At 36.7% G+C, this 18,280-nt stretch overlaps 1 protein-coding gene and 1 pseudogene across 1 annotated transcript in view; one reads left to right on the forward strand and one right to left on the reverse strand.

Moving 5' to 3' along the window:
* The window catches only part of PLA2R1 (phospholipase A2 receptor 1), a 120,853-nt gene that overhangs the window by 82,192 nt on the left and 20,381 nt on the right, over window positions 1–18,280 (forward strand). Inside the window, exons 15-20 of the mRNA XM_049616141.1 lie at window positions 1,064–1,196; window positions 1,785–1,820; window positions 2,298–2,455; window positions 7,798–7,862; window positions 8,134–8,237; window positions 9,835–9,974. Coding sequence (XP_049472098.1) covers window positions 1,064–1,196; window positions 1,785–1,820; window positions 2,298–2,455; window positions 7,798–7,862; window positions 8,134–8,237; window positions 9,835–9,974 — 636 coding nt within the window. The remainder of the gene's footprint in view (window positions 1–1,063; window positions 1,197–1,784; window positions 1,821–2,297; window positions 2,456–7,797; window positions 7,863–8,133; window positions 8,238–9,834; window positions 9,975–18,280) is intronic.
* LOC125911878 (60S ribosomal protein L17-like) lies at window positions 13,415–16,434 on the reverse strand (annotated as a pseudogene).

The following is an 18,280-nucleotide window of genomic DNA, read 5'->3' on the forward strand; positions in this document are numbered from 1 at the left end:
AAATGTGCCGTGTAGAGGTTGAGAATGCTTCCTTTTGTTTTAGTAAAACAGTCTTATTAGTAATAGAGAGGAAAAATTTGGTTCAGAATAAATGAGATAAAGCCATGAAGCAGTGCAATGAGTTCCTCACCACCACTCCCTACTAGACAAAACAAATATTCAAATGCACACCATTGCCTGAATCTGAGCTTACATACATGTAAGTTAGATGACTTATTGTATGATTGTGTACATGTTTGAAGAGGAGTATTACGTTTCAAACATCCTCTTTTTCCCAAATTTTTGCTCCAGTTTTACTTGTGGTCCATCCATTCTTCTGTCAGGTAGCCATTAAATCATTGAGAAGAATGAATCTTTACTTCATATCCCTGTACATGATCATTCATGAAAAGTGTGGATCGTTTCCTAATTAAAGCCAGTGATGAATTAAAATTTAGTGACTGAAGACAAAAAGTTTAGCATACGTGCAAAAGAATCTACATCACAGAAGGGACTCAAATCTGACAGATCAGAGCCTTTCAGAAGTTTACCCAGGGTCCCAGGACAAGCCTCTTGCAGCCAGTGAGACAACAGTACAACCTCAGAAGGGAGCATGCACCTGATTTGTTCTCTCTGGAGAAAGGAATAGCATGCTTCTTTTTAGGAAAAAAGCATCCTTAAGGAAAAATGCTAATTTGGTTAGCTTGTTCTTTGCAAATGTGGGACAACCTTTAAATGCAATCTTTTTTTTAAATTTTTTTTTTAACGTTTATTTATTTTTGAGACAGAGAGAGACAGAGCATGAACAGAGAAGGGTCAGAGAGAGGGAGACACAGAATCTGAAACAGGCTCCAGGCTCTGAGCTGTCAGCACAGAGCTGACGCGGGGCTCGAACTCACAGACCGCGAGATCATGACCTGAGCCGAAGTTGGCCACTTAACCGACTGAGCCACCCAGGCGCCCCTAAATGCAATCTTATCCAGACATTTCTTAAGCTTCCTCCAGAAGCCTATTGTGATTTATTTACAGAGAAACTTTTTGTGGGGGATCATCATTAAGAAATAATGAACTTGATCTGCTGCAGGTTGTCTCTTCATTTTTAGACAATACTTATTTTGGAGAAGATGCAAGAAATTGTGCTATTTATAAAGCAAATAAAACATTGCTGCCCTTGCACTGTGGTTCCAAACGTGAATGGATATGCAAGATTCCAAGAGGTAAAAATAGTAATAAGATCTTTACTATGTGTTTGCTTTCTAATAATCCATAGCACTTTTCCAAGTGAAGAGTTACAGAAATCTAAAATGTAAGCATCCTGGTCTACAGTACCAACAACCCTCGTGATGAACCAAATTGCAGGAGTTTAGCAAAGGATGCATCGTAGGGGAATGAGAAAAGGTGACATAACTGCAGTACGCTAATTTAGTTAATGGGAAACAAAGATAACCAACTGTATTGTGGAATATGATATTTTTCAAGTACAGTCTGGAAGAAATGTCACTGTGACATGACAAGCAAACCAAATCACTTGTCAAATGAGTAAGAGAAAACACCCGCCACAGTGTGTGCCACACAGTAGGCCCTTGACAAGTGCTCACATCGTTTCTTCTTTAATCAGAGGCCTCTCTTGAGCCTCCTTTTCAAGTTTGAGAACTAACCATATTTCAGACAGCCCAAAAGTACCTGGTTTTTAAATGCTCTTTTAAAGAGCAAAGTCCAAGATGTTGTGTTTAGAGCTGAAGTACTTCAGAGATGGCGCACTTGTGAAGAAATGTCCCTCAAGGTGGCTTGTTTTCACTTTGCAGATGTGAGACCCAAGATTCCACCCTGGTACCAGTACGGTAAGAGCTATCCTGGCGGTTCTTCAATTTCTAACTACCTGCTATCATATACAATTACTGTATTATTACAGTCCTCCAATCAAGTCTCTCTTTTCTTATTTCAATCCAGAACTAATTTGCTCAAAGTAACTAATAATCAAATTAATAAAAGTCATTAAATATGATTAAAGATTAGTATTATAGCTTAACACTCTTTTCATGATATGTGACTTTAAAATATGCATTTATCCCAGACCTTGGAATACAAATGTAGTTTTCTTAGACATACCAAGGAAATTAAGCAAATTATATGCTGAGTTATGTGTATGTAAAAATATTTATGTATATGTAAACGCACACATTGTTTTTAATGCTAAGCAACTGAATTACAAATTTGGGGTCGATCATAACATATCCTATTAAGTCTGCATTATATCAGTCAATAGTTTTTGCATGATTTGCATTGGTTTTTGTTTTTTTGGTCTTGTTGTTTTTCAGATGCACCCTGGCTCTTTTATCAGGATGCAGAGTATCTTTTTCATACCTATGCTGCAGAATGGTCCTCCTTTGAGTTTGTCTGTGGCTGGCTACGTGGTGATCTTCTCACAATTCATTCTGCACATGAGCAAGAATTTATCCTCAGCAAAATAAGAGCGGTATTTCAGTATAATTAACCATGAGAGATTCAGAGCTTAGCCCCTTCTTCAGTCTTTGGGAGGATTTTTTTTTTATTTCAGACATTTATTTAAGTTTCATTAAAAGCCACAGGTTTTTTAAGAATTGTTTTTCTTTTTCGTATAGGGATTAAGAGAAAATAATGGAAACAGGCTTACTATGTTGGTCATCATATCACTTTTCTTGATTCTTGGTAGCATCAGTATGAGTAAGTAGGGCTTTATTGTTTTAGTGAGGGTCATTCAATCATTCTGGACATATTTATTTGGAGTCTACTCTTTGAAGGACTTGGGCTCTATCAGTGATTAAAACAGACCAAAATTCCTGCCCTTGTGAAACTTATAATCTAGTCTGAGAAGAAAGACCATAATCAATATAAGCACATAGCATTAGAAAATAGTTTAGAAAAAGACAAATAGATAAATGGAATGGGAGAAAATAAAGCACAAATGAGAGACGTGGTATACTGGGGAGAGGGTGGGGAGAGCACATGGCTGATTTAAAGTTCTGAATTTTACTTACAAGAGTACAATATTTATAAGACTCTAAAGACTCAATATTCAGAAAACGATAGGGAGTGGTTTTCCATTTCAACATAAAACAAAGACTTAGACAATCTTTGAGGAGCTAGGCTAATTGGAAAGGCATCCGAAACCTGTTAAATAATGAAACAGACTGTCAGGAATAGTATATGTTTTCCTTGTGTTTCTTCAACAAGCATTTATTAAGGTAAGTGTTTATTAAGTATTTTTTAAGTATTATTAAGTATTTATTAAGGTAAGTGTCGGGGATTGTGATATTTGTCAAAGACATAATGTCAAGAACACAAAAATGAGATACAGACTCTGTTTTAAAAAAAAACTTGGGGCGCCTGGGTGGCTCAGTCGGTTAAGCAGCTGACTTCGGCTCAGGTCATGATCTCGCGGTCCGTGAGTTCGAGCCCCGTTCGGGCTCTGTGCTGACAGCTCAGAGCCTGGAGCATGTTTCAGATTCTGTGTCTCCCTCTCTCTGACCCTCCCCTGTTCATGCTCTGTCTCTCCCTGTCTCAAAAATAAATAAAACGTTAAAAAAAAAATTAAAAAAATTAAAAAAACTGGAAGTAATAATAAGTGAAAAGGGAGCAATATGTAGAAATTACCAAGGGGACACTAAGGGGAGAAACCTCACTCCCAGTTTTCCTTAGGAAATCTTTGAAAGTAAGGAAAAGACTTTTTTTCTTTTCCATAATTTAACATTATTTCATGATCACCAGGAATCCTTTGTTGAGCTATCATCTTTTCATATGTTTGTAAGTTGATTGTTAAAATGAAGCTCTAGGGGCGCCTGGGTGGCTCAGTCGGTTAAGTGTCCAACTTCGGCTCAGGTCATGATCTCACGGTCCGTGAGTTCGAGCCCCGCGTCAGGCTCTGTGCTGACCGCTCAGAGCCTGGAGCCTGTTTCAGATTCTGTGTCTCCCTCTGACCCTCCCCCATTCATGCTCTGTCTCTCTCTGTCTCAAAAATAAATAAACGTTAAAAAAAAAATTTTTTTTTTAAATAAAAAAAATAAAATGAAGCTCTATATTTAAAGCATCCTTGGGTTGTAAGAGAAATGTCTTCCCTTACAGCTCATGGAGCTTTTCCATTTCTATAATCCTGTTTGATGCACAGGAGCCTGTGAGGTGTACGTAGGTCAAGACCACTACTGATTTGTGATGGAAAAAGCTGAACAGGGATATTCGATGACAACCTCACAGTCCCACAGACTCACGATAGACCAATCGCTAGAACATGATGTTCCCCACTATTTTGTGCACTATTTTACCACCTTTCCTCTCCCACAAATGGAACACTCAAGCCAAAACCATAATGTTAAGTATCAACATGATGTCATAAAATATGTTTGTTTCTTTCACTAGACAGCAGATTCCTGGTGGCAATAACAAGACATCAGGTCAATATCTGAAAACCAATCCATCCTTTGACATGACAAAGTGCATGTCTCACGGGGAACTGATATTTGGCCAGTACTTACTGTAACAGTGTCAGGCACTGTGCTAAGTATTAATGTTTAATGGCATTTAATCTTTCCAAGGACTATCTATGGGAAGTCTATTATTAGTACATTTTACAGATGAGGAAGCTGAAACTCCAAAGAGGTGAAGTAACTTGGTTACTTGCACAGCAGCTGAGTGGTGGAATCTGAAAGTGAACCCAGGCCATCTGACTTACGGTGTCATTTTAAAACCCTCTGCTTGCAGCAGAGCAGCGCCATGGGAGGGATATAAGCGCACAATGTCTTCATTATATTAAAATGCTAGTTCTAAAATCCCTCTCCAAAAGATGGTGCCAGCTCTGTCCCAGACATGAGCAATGAAAGACTTCTTTGGTCTTTCCAATGAGCTTAGCTCTCCTGGAAACATCTGCAGGTCTTCTACCTTCACCTTTCCCTTAATTCAACCTCCCAATTATTAGTGTTTGGGAAGCCAGTGGGGATGGCAGAGTTAATACCTCCCATAGAAGGGAATAATAAAACCCATCGGTTTAGCTGTTTGAGAAGTCATACCTAGCGCTATGATACTAGTTGAGGGCTAAATCTAGTGTGATCTCAAACCACACAAACCTTATGGTATCTTATGTGGCAAAACTGTTACCCAGCCTGAGACCGTGTTGTTATAAATTGCCCTGTCAGTATCATGGGTGAGCGGCTGACTGATCTAACACCACAAAAGAAAATTACTGGATGGTATAAAATGTGTAGATTGAAAATGGGCAAGAGAGGTAAGGGGAAAGAGTATCAATTTAAAAAGAAGAAAACTATAGGTTTCCAAAACAGTTCTTATTATTGCATAATATTGTGGCTGTGTTAGGCACTTTGTGGTGGTGGTGAGAGTAGTGGTATTTATGGTGACCATTTACAGTTCATGAGCGAGAAACTCCATATCTACAAAGGTCCTACTAGAAGGAGTCAGTTCAGAAGCTACTTTAATCCAGGATGGTGAACTAAACATGTCGAGGTCATACCACTCACTTTTGTGGCACACTCATCCTATTAGTGCAGGAAGAATCACAATACTAATTAAATATTTTTAATATTCCATATGTGTTGTATAGTTTCCCTAAAAGAGTAGTAACTTAGAAATGTGAAGAACAAAAATAACAATTGGAAAGTAAAAGAACTATTGAAAAAGAAAGCTGGATACAGTTTTTAAAATCTGACGAATTTTTTTTTTTACAGTGTTTCTATCTTGGAAATGTGGTTAGTCAGTATTTTCTCTTTGAATAACGGAATACCACAGGCATGATGAGAGTGAATTTTTGAGTACTTCTTTTTTGAACCATCTTGTTGGGTTAGATTAATGCCAAAAAAGTAAAAAGCCATAGCACTGTGGGAATTGTTTAACATGAACTACTAGCCAAATAGTCCACTCAGCTAACATTTTATGCTGTGTTGTGCAATATTTGCATGTCAAAATTGAAATTTACTCTTATTTTTATAAGTTCATGTCTAAATACTTCTAACAAAAATATATCAAGTCTATTAGTCATCCACCAAAATATGATGTTTTAAAAACCTTAAAATAACTTGGTTTTGGTATTTTTGATGGAAACATTTGAAGAGATGACAGGCTATTCTTCCTTGTATTATATTGTAGATTAATTACTTTGTAGATTATATTAGCTGGTGCTGTATTTTTTTATAAGTATTCTTCCCATATGATGCTATCTATAATGGCTGTCACAAAACATAGTTGATGTTATGAAATCTGTGGTCATATCACATTTCTTTATAGGAAAGAATATTAATAAGTCTTCTATTGTTGTGAATTTATACCTAAGCTAAAATTTAAAACATCTATTTTTCACCATGCATTTTTACCCTAGCTTCTAGCTTGTCCTTCTTGCTTGCAGTTCTATGCCGTATCCCAACAGGTTGTGGTGTGCCATATAGAGGATTACCATGCTGTCATTGAAGTGGTAATAAATATGTCACTTAAGATGCAGTAGGTATAATTTCTCTTTAGAGGTCCCTAATTGGGGCAGTGAACAATCAGCCTGTGATTTCCACTATTGTTGCACGTGAGACCTCTTTAGATTGAATGAAATTGTTGTGGTTCTCCCACTGAGTTCACAGCCAGTCTCAATGGACCCATTCCAAAGCTTGACAAAAGGAATCTAAATTCAGCATGTAAGAACATGTCCATGAAACAACACCTCAGGGACCCCAAATTATAGTTGCTCCATCTTACATTATTCTCAAATTGCTGATATAGCAGACAGCCACACTATTCAAGGAGTAAAAATACCTGTTTATAAATTAGAATGCTAGAGAGTTGTTAGGTTCTGTTGTGTGATGACCCAAAATTCTGTGGGAAAAAAAAATATATCTTAAAGTGTATTCTCCAATTTTTACAGAAGAAATGAAGTGCAAATTTAAATATGCAATGCCTTCAAATTAACAGGCTTTTAGCTTAAAAATTAAGTTACATTTCACACACACACACACACACACACGCACACACACACACACACACTGAGCACACACACAATACAGTATATTGATTTAGAAGTCTTATAGAAATTCTTACTGCCTCTTCCTCTTTTATAGTTAAAGAGGGAATTTCAATTTCCAGGGTCATCAGTCCGGTATTACATTTGCCATAATGTATGTACATGTCCATGCACACATGTGTGAACATGGGGTTTCATTTTAGACTTTAGTGTACTGGGATCTGTCTGATAAATAATGGTACAATATCATTAAAATATAGAAATAATTTTCTGATTGTGAAACACTGGAAGTTGTGTCAGATTCCTTTGTCCTATATTGTGTCTATTTAAATGGGGAGCATGCTATGACTCAGTTTAAAAGCTTAACAATCAGACTAATGCCAAAAATTCAAAATCTTTTTTACTATTGATGTCTTTGTGCCTTGATTGTTTTCAAACAGCATGGCAGAGGCAGTAAACTTCTATAAACTGCTGAGATGATAAAACACTAAATTTTTAGGGAAAAAAAGGAGTCCTATTTTACTTTACAATATTACTTTTTAAAGCCCTATTATTAAAGTTAGAAAATGTACTTTTAAATACATAGGGAAAGTTGTAAGAAAGATTTTCAATATTTGATTCCAATTTCCCTTCATAATGAGGAGAGAATATTTTAAGATAATGAAGTTTCAGGTTCTCTGAAGATGCTAGGCCTAGTGTACTCTTCTTTAGATAATTGGGTAAAATACTAAAGAATAGAAAGCTATTAACAGCAACCCCATTAATCTTAATAGTGAAAAGGGAAAACAAGTAGAATAAACGCTGACATTTTCTTTCTTTTTTTTTTTTAATAGCTATCAAAGTATGGTGTAAATTGGTGGATTGGACTTCAAGAAGAAAGAGCCAATGATGAATTTCGGTATGGACCTAGATCAATGTGCATTTTATTTTGTTTGACAGGTTTTATTTGCAGAATGATTGGACTAGATCTTAGTGATCAATGTCTTGAATAGCCTTCAAACATTATCTTTAACTCATAAATTTTCATTTTTCTAACCAAAGACATGAGTATTTTTTTAATTTAATAAAACATTATGCCTTTAGTCCATACCCCAGAACTTCAAGAATGGTGTTTGGAGACTGGACATACAGAAAAAGAGAAGACCCTAAATTTTTCCATTTTCCTACAGCTGGAGAGATGGAACGCCAGTAACATACCAAAACTGGGACAAGGGAAGAGAAGGATCTATGAATAATCAGAGCCAGAGATGTGGCTTCATTTCATCCCTAACAGGTTATTTTACTCATCCATTTTGGGGTTTATAATACAAACTGATAGTTTTCAGGAGGCTTGAAGTCTCCTTTTCATTGCATGAGTTCAGTGAAAAGGTTTTATTTGGCTAATTTGCTTTTTAGTTGAATGTGTTTCGTTTCATCAGTCTTAAGGTTTAAGGATGGTCATCCCTACAGTTAATTCCATGTGTTCATGTTCTTGAAAATGAATTACAACCAGATAAGTCATTCCTCATGAACCAAAATGGCACCAGAAATAGGCCCATTGACACTGATCAAAAATATACCTGACAAATACTATTCTCTATAAAATGTCAATATGGGCTCATTTTTAAAATCTCTTCCTAATATTCAGTTTATATTTGGCCAGAACTTTAACCTCTATGAAATTTACTTCCACTTTCCCATTTAAGAAAGATTTTCATTGAATTCAGTATTTTTTTAATGCCTGGCATTAACTGTTTCTTGCCATAGAATACCAACTGTCTCCAAGTTGGATTTAGAAATACATGTACGTTTAAGATGGGTGGGTTTTTTTTTTTTATTTAATTTATCAGTACAATGTTATTTGGGTTCATTGTCCACTCATATTCACCCCACTCTTTCTATCCTATAAAAGGTAATTATGTTCCTGACTCTTAACAGATTCATAGTGAACCTGTGCATCAAGGCAGGAGAGGGATAAGCATGGAAAGCAATCCTTGGTGGAAGGGTGTCTGCAGAGAAAGGAAAGGAAACACCATGTCGTTAATCAGCTCTCTTTTGCCAGCAGGTGTCACAACAGCCTACAGAAAGGCTGTTTTGTGATTCTGGAAGACTAGCAGCTACTCTGCATTGAAAATAGCATGCCAGCCCCTCCTTCAAAATGCCTTTTTTTTTTTTTTTTTTTTTTTTGGTTCATATCCCTCACTAGAAAACTGAAACCTGCCTTTGCAATTTACATGCATCCCTGCCCTATTCTGGGATTTATAACTTGAATGCTAATGAAATGCATTCTATAACCTTTACTCTGAAAATATAGCTCTTCTAAATTAAAATACATTTTACAGGAGGCTAAGGACTTTGGGATGTATCTTCCTGAGGGCATGTCTATGTGTGCCTGTTTTGTTTAAGGGTCCGTGTTGAAAAGTGCTTGTTTCTTAGAAGTTACAGAGTTAACTTTTCTACATTGTGTATTTTCTAAAGAATTAGAAATTAGAAATGATCATCTATTGTTTTAGAATCTTGTTTCTCTTTATATTGAAATTGAATATTTTAAAACAAAAATATTACTCTACATTCTTCTGTTAACCAAAATCAAATATTCTCAGCACTTGTAATCAGTTCTGTGATTTCAACTGTAATATTTCAGTTAGTTGGGGCATTTTTTCTTTTTTTTGGCATTTGCGAAATTCCTACATTCTCAAATTAGAATTACTGATTTAGCACCCTGACCAGTTTGCTCTTGTCACGAGAGAACTCTGTTAGCAGTTTAGTCCAATTTCTAGATTAAAAAAATTATGATAAACCATTAGCAGTCATAAAAATGTGATACACAGAGAATGCTTACAAAGAGTCACCATTATTTCAGGTCATCTCTAACTCATTTACTCCTCCAGGACTCTGGGCTAGTGAAGAGTGTTCAGTTTCTATGCCTAGCATCTGTAAGCGAAAGAAGGTTTGGCTCATAGAGAAAGAGAAAGATATCCCAAAACAACATGGAACATGTCCCAAAGGATGGCTATATATTAACTATAAGGTAAACTCATTTTCAAAAAGTTGTCTGTGTTTCTCTTGTAGACATTTTAGAACGTCATTAAAAAAGTAGGTATATGGGGCACCTGGGTGGCGCAGTCGGTTAAGCGTCCGACTTCAGCCAGGTCACTATCTCGCGGTCCGTGAGTTCGAGCCCCGCGTCAGGCTCTGGGCTGATGGCTCGGAGCCTGGAGCCTGTTTCCGATTCTGTGTCTCCCTCTCTCTCTGCCCCTCCCCTGTTCATGCTCTGTCTCTCTCTGTCCCAAAAATAAATTAAAAACGTTGAAAAAAAAATTAAAAAAAAAAAAAAAAGTAGGTATGGCTTTGAAAAACCAGGAGTTGTCCATTGGACCTGGAATTTTTTTGTCACAGCTTTCAAGAGATTTGAGGTTTTCAAGGTAGGGGCAATCTCTTGGAATAAAGAAATAGCCTTGACACCACCCTTCATTTGTATACTGTTTTTGCTCACAATCCTTCATTGTGCTGTATAACTGTTTCATTAGGCGTGATGCATATGAGTGTGTGTAACTGGGCCCTGCCCCCAAATGAGCTGTCAACTCCAGAGGGCACAGACTCCATCTTCCCTTTCTTTTGTGTCTTCCCTGCCTGGAGCTGGCATAGAGCTCTGCCCGCTGTGTGAATTGACCCACTAATAATGTCATCTTGAGCCTCATAAAGCTGGTGCTTCCGTGCAGAATTGAAATTTAAAAAAAAAAAAATTGCCAGTGGGGATATTGTAAACCAGATTTATTATTTCTGATAATGCCTCCAATTAAGGCCAAGAATTTTTCTCCACTCTATTATGTTTTATAATAAAATAACTTTATAGGCCTTAGGTGTGGAAGTAATTAAAATGCATCCCAAATTATAAAAGTTTAATTCTTTGATAATGGAAAAACCCAAACTGTGTCATAATTTTATATGTTAATATGAAATTGCTCTTTGTTGACAGCCAGTTTTCAATCTGTATATTCAGTTATATTGGCAGAGCCTTCTCTCCTTTATGATCTTCCGTTCACTGTTAATTTGTGATATGGGGCCACTGGGATTTTACACGTATTTGTTGAACACTTACTACATATTTGGCACTGATTTTTTTAATTGTGGTAAAATTGACATAAGATAGAATTTACCATCTTAACCATTCTTAAGTGTTTAGTGAGGCAGTGTTAAGTATATTCACATTGTTGTGCAATGAATCTGCTGACCTTTTTCATCTTGTAAAACTGAAACCCTAAATCCAATAAACAACAACCCCTCATTTCCCCTCTCCCAGCCCCTGGCAACCATAATTCTGCTTTCTGTTTCTATTAATTTGACTACCTCAGACACTGAGGATAAGTAGAGTTGTACGTTATTTGATCTTTTTTGAGTGGGTTATTTCACTAAGCAGAATGTCCTCCAAGTTCATCCATGGTACAGCATGTGTCAGAATTTCCTTCCTTTTTGAGACAATAATATTCCATTATATGTATGTACCACATTTTGTTTTTCCACTCACCCACTGATGACATTTGGGTTTCTTCCACCTTGTGGCTAAGAGTTTTTGCTGGCTGATTTAAAAGATATATTTCTTGGGGCGCCTGGGTGGCTCAGTCGGTTAAGCATCCGACTTCAGCTCAGGTCACGATCTCGCAGTCCGTGAGTTCGAGCCCTGCGTCAGGCTCTGGGCTGATGGCTCAGAGCCTGGAGCCTGCTTCCGATTCTGTGCCTCCCTCTCTCTCTGCCCCTCCCCGTTCATGCTCTGTCTCTCTCTGTCCCAAAAATAAATAAACGTTAAAAAAATTAAAAAAAAAGATATATTTCTTATTTTGTTCAATTCTTTAAATACACAGAATTATTATCCCATCCTATACACAAGAAGACCAAGACTGGTAACATTGTGTGCTTTTTCTGGAAGTTCACAGCAAATAAGTGTCAAGTTGAGAATCAACCTCAGGTTTTCTGACCTCGAGTCAAGTAGTCTTGTCTCTTTCCTACAGTTGCCACTTCATATAAGAATTCTTAAATTACTAGCCAAAGCATAAGAGACTGTTAAAAACTGAGAACAAACTGAGGGTTGATGGGGGGTGGGAGGGAGGGGAGGTGGGTGATGGGTATTGACGAGGGCACCTTTTGGGATGAGCACTGGGTGTTGTATGGAAACCAATTTGACAGTAAATTTCATATATTAAAAAAAATTTAAAAAAAAAAGAATTCTTAAATTACTAGATCAGTTTAGCCCCATGATACAGTCAATCTGGTGGCACTGAGATATCTTCTAAAATATAGTGGTTTTCTAAAACTTTATATGGTATTGAGGTACATTTTTAATAGTTAATACTTTCTGCCTGATTCCTATTTTCCCAAACTATAAAATCTACCAGTTACAAGTAATTTACACATTTCAATATAAGAAACGTAGCAAGTATTCAATAGAACACTGAGTATAACTAAGTCTTTAATTAAAACCTTTGACAATTAGTTCTTTTTATAGCTATTCTACCGTGGTAAAATATATTTAAAATAAAATATGCCATTTTTACCATTTTAAATGTACAATTCAGTGGCAATAATTACATTCACAATGTTATTCAACCATCCCCTTTATTTCTAAAATTTATCATCATCCCAAACAGAAACCCTGTAACTATTAAGCAATAACTCCCAATTCCCCATTCCTCCAGCCATGGTAAATTCTAATCTGTTTCCTATCTCTATGAATTTGCCTGTCTAGATATTTCATGTAAGTGAATTTATACAATATTTGTCCTTTTTTTTCTGGCTTATTTCTCTTTGAATAATGTTTTCACTGTTTATCCATATTATAATGTGTATCAGAACTTCATCCCTCTTTATGACTAACTAATATTCCACACCACATTTTGTTTTGCCATTCATCTGTTGATGGACTTGGGTTGTTTCCACGTTTTGGTTATTGTTAATAAATTTTCAATGACCATTGGCATACAGGTATCTGCTGGAGTCCCTGTTTTCACTTCTTTTGGATATACACCTAGGAATGGAATTGCTACATCATGTACTAATTCTGTGTTTAACTTTTTGAAGAACCAGCAAAATGTTTTTCACATACATGGCTGAACCATTTTACAAGCCTGCTAGCAACATATGCTAGCAATCTCCACATCCTTAACAACACTTGTTATTATCTATCTTTTTATTATTGCCATCCTAGTGCATGTCTAGAGTTAATCTCATTATGATTTGATTTACACTTGCCTAATGGCTAAGGATGTTGAGTGTCTTTTCATGTGCTTATTGACCATTTGTATATTGCCTTTGGAAAACATGTCTATTCAAGTCCTTTGTCTGTTCTCATTTGGGTTGTCTTTTTATTGTTGAGTTGTAGGAGTTCTTTATATATTCTAGAAATTAAGCCCCTATCAGATACATGTTTTGCAAGTATTTTCTCCCATTCGGTAGGTTGCCTTTTCTAATATCTTCTGATGCACAACAGTTTTAATTTTAATGAAGTCCAATTTATCTAATTTCTCTTTTTACTCATGTTTTTGGTGTCATATCTAAGAATAGTTTGCCAAACCCAAGGTCATTAAAATTTACCTCTTATGTTTCTTCCTAGAACTTTATGGTTTTAGCTCTTAAGGTTTTGGTCCATTTTTAGTTAATTTTTCTACCTTGCAACTATTAAAACAGATGCATCCTGGAGTGCTCTATATGGGACAGACACAAAGAAATGCATATCTTGTCTCAAAGCCACATTTTTGATGCAGACAGTGAGCAACCCCAAAGCATGCGGACAACTGTTCCAGTTACTAATCATAACTTCTCCCATGTACAAAGGAGGGTATTTTAAGGAAATTAACAGCAAATCAAATCCTTGGCAGTAGAGAAATAATTCTTAGAAACTCTCAATATTTGTTTTTGGTTCAGCCCTTGGCTATTATCCTCCCCCCAAACTTCTTTATCTGCACAGCTTAACTCTAGTCAATGTTTTCTCCTGTGTAAACATATTGAGTGTATATGTACAGAGGCATGGTAGCAGTAACCGGGGAACAGACTCAGGGCAACAGAGTAAGTGAATACTTCCTTTGAAAGGAATAGAAGGGGAGTGAGTAAAGCACAAACACATACATGAGAGGAGAAAGGCTTTCTGAAGCAGGACTGGAGCAGGATTAAAACATCCCTGTGTAGCTCAAAGTTAAAAAAAAAAAAAAACTTTATTGATAACTAACAGTTAGATTAGTGGTTCACAGCCCTGATCAAATATTTAGAATTGCCATGTTAGCTTTTTAAAAATGTCAAGGTGCAGGTGACATCCTAAAGATTCTGATTTAATTGATCTGCATTGGATCTAAGCATCAGTGTTTTTTAAAAGTTCCCTTGGTTATTCTAATGCACAGCCAATATTTGCCCAGCAATAGGAGAGCTGCATGACTTAGTCTTTGAATCATTCAGAGGAATTGACTAATAAAGATACTGTCACAGCAGGCTTCCTAAGAAAGGATCTTTTACAGAGTATCATTACAGGGTGCTCAAGTGTCCCCACCCACCACACCTTCCTTTGCATAGTAATGTCTAAAATCACTGGAGTCTCACTCCTTTGCCTTGACTCTTTATTTTTTAATTTTCTTTATTTCTGAGATTGCCTCATTTATCATGTATGCCTTGGAATAAGTGGGCTTATCAGATCATTAGAAAAGCTGGCAATAGGAGGATTGATAATGGAGAGGAGGAGAGCCCTGTGGGGATGGCTTCCCTGATTAACAAAGTTACAGAAGGAAAACTGGGAGATAGCAATGACAGACATTACTCACTTCACAGTTCTGAATGAGCATCAATATGTTATATCTCATTAAATTTTGCTTCTTGTTTGTCAATTTTCTATGGCTCATTTTTATTGGTTATCTCTAAGAAAAAAAATCTAATTGGTTGGCTATCCACCTATAAGAGGCTTGTTTGTTTGCTTGTTTTACTTTTATTTGCATTTATTTTATGCAGAATTAACTCCCAGCCCATTAGTTTTTGTGTCTTCACTTTCTTCTGGGATATCTTTTTCTTTTGTGCAACCTCCTCTTCTGGTTTAGAAACAAACAATCTGCTCTTTTTCAATAAGGATCATCTCAGTGTGGCAGGGAGAGTGCATGTACGGGTTCATCCATGAGCCCTGTAAGTTCTATGCCACATCTTGGGGGCTTTGTTCGCCTGAATGTGCTCAATGACAAGAGAATCTACATCTAAACCCTTAAGTTCAGCATTCCTCTCTGCATTTTTAAGCATGTGCAGCAAAAATTCTTTTTTTGGGCCACTGACCCTGTGTCCAGCCACACTGTTTGGCCTGGGCACACCTACCAACTCCACAACTGTAGCATCGGAATTGAACACATTGCTTCTGCAAATACTTTTCAGATACTTGATGGCTTTTCAGATATGCATACCCTTGATGGGCTGGGCAGTTTCACGTGTGTTCTTAAAGTGAACATGAATATTTGAGCCTCTTGATTTGCATGATTTTGTCAGATTGTCTGGGTCAAGTGAATAGTCAACCATTTTCAAAGATCACCTCAGGCAGCTTACAGGAAGAGGAAGTCACCTTTAAGAGTTTTAAAACTGAGATACCAGAAGTTAAGCATCTTTTCTAATGTTTTATAAATTATTTTCTCTGTGTTTGATGATACATGAGTCCTGACCTGGGATTACTTCCAGAAGAGTGAGTCATCGAAGATACCTGTCACAGCAGAGCTATAGGCAGGAAAAATTCTAAGTGTGCATGTGCTTGTGTTTATATTAGATTAATTCTTATGCTTCCACTCACACATCTTTATCCAGGGATCTGGGTCGAGTACTAATGCCTGCTTTGCACCATCTACTTTGGAATTAGCCAAAATTTGATTTCATGCACAACATAGCTTTTCCTTTAAAAAAACACTCTCTTAATTATTAATATTATTAGCACTTTATTTATTCATTCACGTAGCTATGTTGGATGTTGGTAATTTTATGGTGAGGAAAAACAAACAAAATCCCTTCTCTTTTGGAGCTTACAGACTAGAGAGGAAACAAACATTAGTACATCACTCAGGAAAAGACCTCTAATTTATAACTGTGACACATATGATGAAGAAGACTTACATAGTTCTATTAAAGTATATAACAGGAGAACATGACTGACGTAGTCAGAAGGACAGGAAGCATTAAAAGCAGGGGAGTATAGCATGTGCTAAGGTCCTGTGGTGAGAGGGGATGTAATCTATTGAAGAAACTAAAGGAAGCATAAAGAACTAGAATGTGAAAAGTGAAATAAAAAAGAGTTTCTGGTTTTTATCCTAAGAACAATGAGAAATCCCTCAAGGGTTTTACCTAAAGAAGGACATAATCAGGAATGAGTTTTGAAAAAGAATCATTCATGCTGCAATGGCAAAGACAGACTGGAGAGAGGCAAGGATGATGAAGGTTCTAAGAGGGGTTGGGAAGCTATTGTAATAATCCAAGGTAAAATAGTGAAGGCAGAGACTGTGAGGCAGTAGGAATGGGGGAAGGACATTGAGAAATGGGATGTCCAAATGGTAGATTGAAGAGGGGCTGGGGTGGGAAGGTGAGGAGACTCCCAGGTTTCAGGCTTATATAAATGTATGACTGACTTTGCCATTCAATGTCAGTAAGAATACTGGAAAAGGACCAAGTTTGGGGGAAAGATCATAAATTCCATTTTCAAGTTTTGAACTGGAAATGATTTTAAGGTAAGAATTTTGTATTCAAAACTCATTTGGATTACAGTAGGGTATCCTTAATTCACAGTAATAATAAGAGATGCCTTAACCTTGATCACATTTTGCAAATTAGTAAGTAAATAAACAATTTAAAAGTGCTGTACGTCTTCTTGCTGCTTTGCTTTAATTACTAATGACAACCATTTCAAAGTGTGTTACTAATTTTTTTTGAAACAATGAAGTGTGGTAATAGGAGGCTACACTCTCATACTCAAGCTAGTAAATCTTGGCTGAGGCAAATGTGGGGGGTTGGATGAGTTGGGGGATGGGATAGGGGGCATGTGTGTGTGTGTTTTCTAGAAAGATTTATTGAGCTAACTAAACCAATGAGGTTCATTGGTATTTATGAATGGTTCATTAGTGTGACTATCTGAACGCAAGGTGAATTCACATTAAATGATAAGGCTGCCTAATAATTAGTGTGTGCCACTGTTTGGAATTTGTAATTAGAGAGAAGAGACAAAATGAAAGCGACCAGATAAAAGAATAGTTGCTATAAAATTAAAATCCTTTAAAGCCAATTCCATTTCTTTGTGAAGCAAACAAGGTGACGAGGACCAGAAGAATTGAAAATGTATTTCCTCTCTTACTTGGTAATTCAACTTCAGGCTACATCAGGATTTCTGGTTTTTATCCTAAGAACAGTGGAAAATCCCTTATAGTTTTTAGATTTTGATTTTGATTTTTTTTGGAAAATCCCTAATAGTTTTAAACTAAAGAGTGACATGATTAGGATTAAGTTCTGAAAGGAATTACCTGGGCACTATTGACATTTGGGACTGAATAATTCTTTGTTATGAGGGGCTGACCTGTGCGTTATAGAATGCTTAATAACATCCTTATACTCTACCCACCAGATTCCAAGAGCAAAGCTCCCACATCAAGTTGTGACAATCAAAAATGTCTCCAGAGATTATTGAATGCTGCCCTTTGAGAACCATTGGACTAAATCTAGAATGCCTGAGAATGTTGTTTGACAACTATTTTGGGGTCTATTGGCTTTTATAATGTTCCATAAATATTTATTGGGGACCTTCTTTGTTGTGATGTTCAAAAAAAAGCAACATTTAGTCTCTGCTTTTTAATGAGTTTATGATGATGGGGAAAGGATGGGGGACTGACAAATATAGAAATTAAAGAATGAAGAAGGATGTCATTCCAAAAGGGGATGAGGAAGGATGCTCTCTCAAGTGCAGGCTTCCACACTAGCCTAGAATTATCTTGTAACTGGGATTTTCTGGGTGGTGAAATCTTGAGATCTAACCTATCAATGATCAGGGTTGCCTATGTTCATTGACAAGAGAATATTCAACACAGAACATTCTTTGCATACAGTTTCTCCTGACATCTCTGGAACATTGCCTGATCCACTATAGCCTTTCTTTTCTATCTCTCTCTCCCCCCTGACTCCAACTGGCCCTATTAACATGTTTAAATTTCACTGAGCTTTGGTTGCGGATGGGTGGTGTCTTCAACATTACCTGACCCGTGCAGTGGTTATTTCATTTCTCGCTCCATAATGAGTAGCCCTGCCATGCCACAGACATGATTCTCTCATGAGTAAAAATCAGCCCTCACTGCC

Source organism: Panthera uncia (genome assembly GCF_023721935.1).
Source record: "Panthera uncia isolate 11264 chromosome C1 unlocalized genomic scaffold, Puncia_PCG_1.0 HiC_scaffold_3, whole genome shotgun sequence".
Lineage (NCBI taxonomy): Eukaryota > Metazoa > Chordata > Mammalia > Carnivora > Felidae > Panthera > Panthera uncia.